This window comes from Zingiber officinale, chromosome 5A (assembly GCF_018446385.1).
Source record: "Zingiber officinale cultivar Zhangliang chromosome 5A, Zo_v1.1, whole genome shotgun sequence".
In the NCBI taxonomy this organism is placed as follows: domain Eukaryota; kingdom Viridiplantae; phylum Streptophyta; class Magnoliopsida; order Zingiberales; family Zingiberaceae; genus Zingiber; species Zingiber officinale.
This window is the reverse complement of record NC_055994.1, coordinates 105928981-105938120: the sequence shown is the minus strand read 5'-3', so window position 1 is coordinate 105938120 and position 9140 is coordinate 105928981. Positions and strand designations below refer to the sequence as shown.

Below are 9140 nucleotides of genomic sequence, written 5' to 3'. Positions count from 1 at the left end.
TGAATTGAGAGCTTAATAACATATAAACGAACCAAGCTCGAACCAAGCTCAAGCCAAACTTGAATTGAGAGTATGATAACATCAAAACAAATCAAGCTCATAAAAAATAAACCAAACTAAGCTTGAACACTCATTTTAAAAGCTTGGTTCATTTTAAATTCGGATCGGCTTGGTTACCTTATCAAACAAGTTTGAATACCCAAAAACTCAGCTCGACTTGTTTACAGCTAGCCCTACCTATCAACTGAACTCAAATGTCTATCTAGAGTTAGACCCAACCCTGGGTCCGATCCAAATTAGATCTGACCCAGGCCCATAATCTAATCAACGGATCGAGTACCTATTGACCTGGTTGTCAGGCCAGAATCAACAGGGGATAGGACTGATTATGATTCCAGCCAAATAAAAAATTTCAAACTGACAATTAACCGCTAGTTCAAAATGATTTAGCAAGATTTTAAATTTTTATAAAATATATTTATAATATTTAAGTTGTATTAATAGTATGATTCAATTAACTTATTCTATCTTTTTAAACTAATTTTTTAATATATTTAATTTGAATTCTTTGATATTAGACTATCTATCTATTTAAATTAATTTTTTTAACTTATTTACTATAGGACTATTCTACCTACCTTTGTATTAAAACTAATTCATAACCTATTTATCTTAAATTATTTGATGTAAGATTATTTTACTTTTAATATATTAAATTTATTAATCTTATTTAACTCTCTAAATTATGATTTTATTTTATTTATTTAATATTTAATTTATAAAAAAATACCTTTTTTGATAAAAATAATTTAATTTAAACAATAATTTTAATGAAAAAAATATAATTTATTTAATTATATATATAATATATATATAAAACTAGATAATATAAAATCTTAGTGGGATTGGAAGAATCCAAAATTATTATTTATTTTAGAAAACATCTCCTAACTAATATTTTGTTATAGGCCAAAAAAAGGGAAGAAAAAAAAAACCTTTTACCATAAACATCAATATGATGAATTGGAGAATACCACGAAGAGTGTAGGATTTGCAAGCATAGGTAGAAGATTAATGTTCATTGTCTACCACACACAAATCAATGTAAATTGTCATCATTTAAAAATTAAACTAAAACTCATGTTGTGATCGACTTTTGCTCCGTGAACATTGTCCATGTTCACAATCACCACAAGTCTACTTTTTTTTTTCTAGTGTCGACAATTATTAATGTTACTATTATCAATTGTAGTAACACATTTAGATATCTATTAATTTTAAAAGATATGATAAATAAATAAACATAAGCCCATTTAACAATTCCCTATTTGAGGAATGAGAAAGATGGCATGACAAGATGGAAGTTAGTTTCAATAGCATACTTTAAAACTTGGCTAGTTTATATATATACTATTACAAGACGGTATAATTTACATATTAGTCGCAGTTTATTAGTAAAGAACATAATACAGATTTAAGGGTCACAGTAGATTATTCCCCAGCATCAACAAACAACCGAGTCCATCAAAGCTTGTCAGGGAGAAATTTTACACGAAACAACAAAGATAAACAAGATTCACATATTCTAACCTGATTTAACTAGTTCCTCGCTGAAGTCCCAAAGCTTTGTTGCTAGTAGTTCGTCAATACCGTTAGCAGTCGTCTTAGATACGTTGCAATCAGCGAAATACTTCCCACTGACTCCCTTCACGTCTGGATGCAATGCTACATAGCATGAAGTTGCTGCACCCTGTAATTACGCAATGTATTAGACGTCCATGTTCAATCGAAGGATAAATTACAGCAAGGAATAAGATTTCTTTTTCTGATGGTAAAGAAATATGAACTAAGATCCAACTAAATATTGAAACATTTAATGGATAGCAAAAAAAAAAAAACATTAATAAATCCAATATTTGGTGAATTTACATAGAGAATAATTATATAGCAAGATTGACAAACCTGAGGAATGCTCTTCCACAAGACGTAAGTTGCAATTCTCAACGCAGCTACAAACAAGGGCAAATTCCAGGTTTGAATTTTAACTTTAAAGGTTCAATTGAGGAGTATGGCACAATGCCACAATGGATTAGTGGGTTTAGGAAACGTACTGACAAAAAAAGCAGAGTGTCTCCCTAAGTTTGTCTTGATCAGACCAGGATGAAGTGAATTTGCAGTGACATTTGCGCCTTCTTCCTGTTGATTTACCATGAATGTTTTTGTCAATTTGTTAATAAAAAGCAAGGCATGTCAATGTAGATGCTATGTTGCACAATTTGCACTGCACAGTATAGTGTACCTTTAAGCGCCTAGCGAGCTCATTGGCATGCAATATGTTGGCCAATTTGGACTGTCCATATGCCAATTTGTCATTGTATCTAAATAGCAAGATAGAAGTAGATTTCTCAATCAGTTAAATAGCAAAAACAAATCTTTTTTTTTTTGATTAAAAATGCTGTGAAATGCATTAGAGAATATAATGTTTTAAGTAACTTACGAATCTTTGTCGTTGATTTTGTCGAACCGGATTCCTCCTCCATATGTTGTCATGTGAGCTTCTGATGATAGATTCACAATACGACCCTCAATTCCTGTTCTTGCTGCTGTGCTTTTCATTTTCTCAAGTAGAAGTTTTGTCAGCAAAAAGTGACCTGAAACAAAAGGAAATCAGATTACATAATTACAGAAAAAATGAAAGCTTAGAAGTTAAAAAAATGATTGCTAAGGATTGCAAAAAGAAGCTGTTTAAGAAGGTGAAGCTACGTACCAAGATGATTTGTAGCAAACTGCATCTCTATTCCATCCTCTGAGACTTGAAAAGGACAGTACATGATACCGGCATTGTTTCTAAAGGTTAATTGATGAAGTAAGATTCGGTCTGAAAAAAATATGGTAGAATGCCAAAATTGAGCAGGAGTACTGAGTTAATACATTAAGATGTTGAGAGGCAAGTCTTTTTCAAGGAATTTTTCAGCAAATGCTCGGACAGATTTAAGTGAGCTAAGTTCGATGGGTATGACATCAATTCTGGCAGATGGAGTGTTCTCTAGAATACTCTGTTTGACGCTATTAGCAGCTTCAGTGTTCCTAGCACCGATGATGACATGGGCTCCTCTAAGGGCCATCACCCTCGCAGCCTCTGCTCCAATCCCGCTACTGCCCCCTTGGATTAGAAGAAGAAGCTCATTTGTGTGAGTAAATTAAATTACAAAAAAAAATCATATTTCAGAAAACATGAACTTATAATGTACGCGAATTCAGTTAAAATTCGTTAAATTTGTGAAACAAAGGCATTTAGGACATCTTACATATAGAAGAGAAGTTATGTTAAGATTAATGAATCATTGCTACAGTAGATCAAGATGTCTGAGATACTAGTCGCGAACTGAAAGTAAAGCTCCAATTTTATTGGTTCTCCAAAGAGAGAGACATCCACATCCGATATAAGAGGAAGACGTAGTTGAAAAAAAAAATTGGATCAGAGATTTTTTAAGAAAAAACAGGTAGATTTGTGCACGATGCTCAATAGGTGAGATTTAGAAACAGTCGAGCAACCGGCTCATTCTTGATCGCCATAGCACTCTCAGATAATTCCGGAAAAAAAGTTACGAGGCACAAATTGCAGAAGCACGCGTCGATCGGGGCTAGAAACAGATGAGATCTTGTCGGAAAACAAGTTATGAGTAAATCGAGATTTAGTGCAAATATGAGCAAGCAAAGAACACAAACGGGAGGGATGGAGACGGTACCAGTGATGATGACGGTGAGATGGGAGGCGTCGATGCCTTGGGTGACCTGCTCGGCGGTGGAGGCGGATCCGAAGCCGCTAGGGCCGGCGATGCCGGTGGCTTCCCAGAGGTACGATGCCATGGATATAATGAAGAGAGAAAAAGAGAGAAATGCAATGAAACGACGCTCCTTAGCCTTCTCCCTCTCCCTCAGTTCGTCGGTGTTGTACCCGTAGGGTCGGTTGGTTTTCTATGCGGTTATCGGCATCGTGCGTGGCGCTTGATTTTGACCTTGGGCCTTTCTTCCTTATTCATCCACTACTAGCGTCTAGCGGTGCCCATTACTTGATTTTTTTTAAAAAAAAATTGAATCCAACTAAATAAATGGATTTCCCAATTAAATAAATACAGAATAAATGAATTTCCAACTAAATAAATGGTCGGCTAAAATTTTAATTCACTCGAGGAAAATAATAAGATATATAGGGGAAAGTGAGTGTTTAGCCGGTCCCACATGGGGTGACAGCCTTCTTAACGTTACGTTTGGGATCGGAGGAGTCGAGGGAAGGGGGAAAAACGATAAATAAGACAAAGGGAAGAATTAATGATTGATTAAGTGAGTTAAGTACTAGAATGAGAGGAGGATAAATTTTACATTGCATATTTGAGAATAGGTGTAATTTTTTACGCCTCGAATCATGGTGTAAGGAAGGAGAGGAAACTTATTTCAATTTTATCCTTATAGTACTCAGCTACCTTAGTGAGGATCTTGGAGGAGACGTTGGAGAGGGATATTTCATTGTCAGTGCAGTTTGTTTTATCATGTGCTTGGTCCACATCAAACACCTTACCGTCTGAGCTCCTCAACGTCCACTATCCAAGAATAAAATCATACGAGAGAAGAGATCAATAAAGGGCAAATAAGAGGGAAGAAAATCATAGCATAGATGGGGTGGAGGGAGTCAAACGTGAACCTTAATTATATGATTATTTAGTAATCACAAAGATTATACATGATAACTTAAATTAAATATATCATATACCTATATATTTCATGTTTATTATCCTCCATTTTAACCTTCTCTCCAATCAAATAAGGTCATAAATATTTTATTTCCACTCTCTTTCACTTTCGTTTTCCTTCCTTCCCAAAAAACCAAATTTATGTAGAAATGGACAACTCTAATTAGCTAAATCATCCCAAAAAAAAAATAATACTTTGCTTTTAAAAATTAAAATAGTGTGCTATTATAATATTATACGAAAAATATTTTATTTTAATATTATTATAACAATTGTAAAATAGCTAGAAAAATAAATTGATTCAATTCGTTCTAAAAAAATTATATATATAATATTTTATATAAAAAAATCTTTACAAATTTTGACAAAATTATTTAAATTTAAGTTAAAATTATTGTAGTAGTCATTTAATAAAAGTAATAAGATTGTGCTCATAAAAGTTTTAACTCGACCTTCTAAAGCATTCAATAGTTCAACCTCTCAAGTATCTTGACTCTGCTTCCTGCATCCTCAACTTGATTTTCCGAGTCACCTGATCAACTCGCCATATCGAGTACTTTGATTCGGCATAATATTCCAAGCACCTTAACTTGACTCAATTTCTTAAGTCACCTTTCAACTCACTATCGAGCACTCCGACTCAGTCCAATGTCTTGATCGAGCATCCTAACTCAGTTCAGTTTTTCGAGCAACTTGATTCGGCTCACTACTCGTGCAACTTGAGTTCTCTAATCCGAGCATATGCTCTCAGATTTTTTTATTCTCTTTACAGACTAGAAAAATCTATAATTTAAATTTTATATTTGAAATTTGCATTTTCATTTAATATTTTGTATTCATTCGCTTCAACATTGTGCACTCATTTTTATTTTCCATTCTCATAGTCATGCATAATTCCTTTAATATTAAAAAAAAATAGTTTGTCCTCTGAAAATTATATTTTTCTTTTTTTTTTCGTTCGTTGTCCAATCATAAACTAGCACTTAAACTTTCAAACCATCTAAAATGTTACCTTCAAAACCAATTGCTTATTTTACAATAATAATTGACATCAAGCAAGGAACTAAATTCCATTGGCTCTTGTATAAAAAATATCTATTATTTGGGTTCTTTACAAGATGTATAAGAATAATCCCCGTATAAGCAATTGGGTGAACTACTAACCAATGAAGTCTTATTATTCCCAATGGTAAATATGTTCATCAAAGAGCAAGTATTATGTTTCACCTATCCCCTCAGGATAGTACAGTAGTTAAAACATAAGATGTTACTATATAAAGATTTAGGATCGAAATTTGACATGTTTGAATATATCTTTTCCTATACCTTGTCACATGCACTAATGACTAGTAATCATTCGTAATTTACCTCCTCCGTATTGACCTAAGGATAGATTGATGGGGACGTTAGAATCACCTTTTGCCACACATGAAGTATTATGTTTCTTCTGCTAAGGTACAATAGCACAATACTCATAAGGTACAGTGGCACGGTACTCACGTAGTCTCCTAAATATTTATGGTTCGATTTTCAATTACAGTGCAATATAAGATATTTCTTTCAATGAGATAATAAATATGAGATATTTAAATTGCTGAATCACCCACTGTGAATATTTTTGGATTTATTCTAATAGTCAAAATTTTCTTAGGATCGAATCGGTCATTCATATAAATAATTGGTTTGAATGACTAGAACCTAATGCTAGCTAAGATAAAAATAATAAAAAATATTATGTTTCTAACAACAATGGCTAGCGGTCAGCTAGAGGAGAGTAAATAACTCTATAAAATTAAAATGAACCTTTCTCGATCTTTATAGCTTAAAAACAATTAACACTTGCATAAACAAAATAATTACTAAAAAAAAAGAGATGCGAAATGATTACTTGGTTACAACCGGGGAGGTTGTTAATCTAAGGAAGTTAGAGCTCAGTAAACACTCTCCTTCAGGCGAAGAAGCCTCTTACAGCAGTTGAAGCACTTAATTATAAAACAAAACACAACTAGAATGAATCACAAGTGTTGTTTTGAACCTCTGGAACCAGGGTTGTATTTATAGTCCTGGTCGGGGCACCTAGAAGGGTTCCAAGCGCTTGGAGTGGGATAAAATTTTATTCCGTTGTGACGCAACGCACCATGTTGTGAATGGCTAAAATTTTCGATCCAGGCGCCTGAAAGGGTTCCGGGCGCCTGGACCAAGTCGAGGCGCCCAAGATAGGTCTGGGCGCTTGGACCAAGAAAGTCAACAACTTGTTGACTTTCGATCCCGATCTTCTGCCCTAATTCCGCTCGCATTAGTTCGGGTCTTCCGCTCCGGCTCCGCTCACTTGGGTGATCTCGGTCATTCAGAATAGGGCTCACCTGAACCCAACTTCCAACCTTCTAGCAGTCTTCCACTCCGGCTTCTCATCTCTCAGAAACATCGTGTGCCTCCTTCTCATCCGCTCGCGTACTCTTCCACAGCACCTCGTTCCTCGGACACACCAAGTCTGTCGGCTCTCTCCCATATCATTCTTCTCACTAGCTGAGTCCGTCGCTCGACTTCCTGTGCTCCTGAGTTCCTGCACACTTAGACACAGGGGTTAAAAACTAACATGACCTAATTTGACTTGGTTGATCACATTAAAACTACCTGAGATACTTATAATCTCCCCCTTTTTGATGTAGTCAAACTCAAGTTAAATTAGGGCAAACAAACAAATACTAGTTATAAAAATTTTTGCAAGTAAAAATAAAATTTTTACAAGTACACAAATTTTTTTTTTGTACTATCCTCCCCCTAAACTTAATCTCTACTACTCCCCCTTTTAATCACATTAGAAATGGGGTATCTTAAAAATAATTTTGGAAAAAAAACCTAAATTTAAAGTCCAAGGGAAAAGTAAAAAAAAATTAAAAGTTTAAAAATTCTTGATTAAGTTTTGAAAAAAAAAACTTTGAAAAATTTGCTTATAGAAATTTAAAAAAAAAAATCTAACTGTTCAAGAAAAATTCATTAAAATAAAAATTAATTTTGTGAGATAAATAAAAAAACTTTTCTACGAATAAGTGATGAAATTATTATTTATTTATTTATTTAAAAAATTAATTTCTAACAGAATTTTTGTAACGCCCGAAAATTCTCAAAGCTAAATTAGAAATATTCTATGATTATTCTGGAATTTTTAGATATTTTTCCGGAATTTTTAGAGTAACGGAAGTAGCAAAAAATAATTAGAAAATGAAAACGGCCTAAGCGGGGATTGAACCCGAGACCTATGGCTTGGGGATAATACTAGTAACCAGTTGAACCCAGCAGAGCCGTGCTGAAAGGAAAGGGAACCAATAAAATTTATATTGGTATTGGGCGAATTAACTCCTTAATATAAATAGGAAACTTAAGTTGGTTTGAGTTATTTCTTTTATTTGGTTCGGCAACTTCTCCCTCTCCAAACCCTCACCGACGCCAACCCCGTCTCCCTCTCTTTCTCTCGGCGCTAACTCCCAAGCAAGCCTAGGGTTTCATCCCTAGGGCCATAGGAGTGCCTTCCGGTGACATCTCGGACACGAGGACGCTCCTCTCCGCGAGAGGAACACGTAGACGCGAGAAGATCGATGAAGGGACCTTCTCCACCGGAAAACTAGCGCTTAGATTTGTAAGAAATCTAGCACACGAGGTAAGAAACCCCTCACCTGCAGTATAAGTAGCTCTCGTATGAATTCCATGCTTGTAGATTAGTTGTACGCAGTTTTTCGGCACGTAGGGTGTGTTTAACCTCCTTCGCGACTTAGGGATTTAGTTGAACACCTCTAGATGGGCCAGACACGTCCTTCCCCTACAGTTGGAGGATGTAGACGCTGTCGGGTGCCTAGAGGTGGTCTCCCTAGTAGAGGAGAGGGTTAGAGCACACCAAGTGTTTGATAAAATGCTCAGTTCAGAAAAGAAATGCAATTTAGGCATTTTAATAGCTTAGTTAAATGCAATAGAAGCATTCATTTAGCACTTTCAGCTTTATTACAGCTTATATGGGACTAGATGTCCAATGGGTGGGCTCCCACAGTCGCCTCTAGGTTCAGACAACCTAGCTCTAGGTTCAGACAACCTAGAAATAGCAAGAACAACAAAAAATACAGCTATAATCAGTATTTTACTTTTCAGTGGCACTGTACAGGATTAGATATCCATTGGGCTGGACTCCCTTAGTCGGTCCATAGGTTCAGATAACCTAGTAACCTTTCTAAATTCGGGACTTGCAAACCCGGGTCTAGTTAGGGATGCGCGCACAGCAGGTACAGTTGTCGGGCCCAAACAGCAGCATGATTATGTATTTTCACATATTATGTATATAGTTTTCAAAAGTTCATAAAATAGTCATATGAATTCAGTACAGTTTTAGTATCAGATCAG

At 35.1% G+C, this 9140-nt stretch overlaps 1 protein-coding gene across 1 annotated transcript; it reads right to left on the bottom strand.

The window, feature by feature from the left end:
- Nucleotides 1-1364: 1364 nt before the first annotated feature.
- Nucleotides 1365-4032, bottom strand: LOC121981332 (short-chain dehydrogenase TIC 32 B, chloroplastic-like). Its single transcript, XM_042533786.1, has 8 exons — nucleotides 3750-4032; nucleotides 2932-3163; nucleotides 2768-2847; nucleotides 2498-2651; nucleotides 2300-2378; nucleotides 2112-2196; nucleotides 1963-2009; nucleotides 1365-1750 (listed from the first exon to the last, which is right to left on the bottom strand). Exons 1-8 carry the CDS (start codon nucleotides 3868-3870, stop codon nucleotides 1586-1588), a joined length of 963 nt encoding a protein of 320 aa, XP_042389720.1. The 5' UTR covers nucleotides 3871-4032; the 3' UTR covers nucleotides 1365-1585.
- Nucleotides 4033-9140: the final 5108 nt, after the last annotated feature.

Bases quoted from the DNA above. Each gene is read 5' to 3' on its own strand.
- LOC121981332 (XM_042533786.1), bottom strand. From the start codon at position 3,870: ATGGCATCGTACCTCTGGGAAGCCACCGGCATCGCCGGCCCTAGCGGC. The intron at 3,164-3,749 runs GTACCGTCTCCA...TTCTAATCCAAG, and splicing joins TCTCACCGTCATCATCACTG to GGGGCAGTAGCGGGATTGGA. The intron at 2,848-2,931 runs GTATTAACTCAG...ATTAACCTTTAG, and splicing joins TTGCCTCTCAACATCTTAAT to AAACAATGCCGGTATCATGT.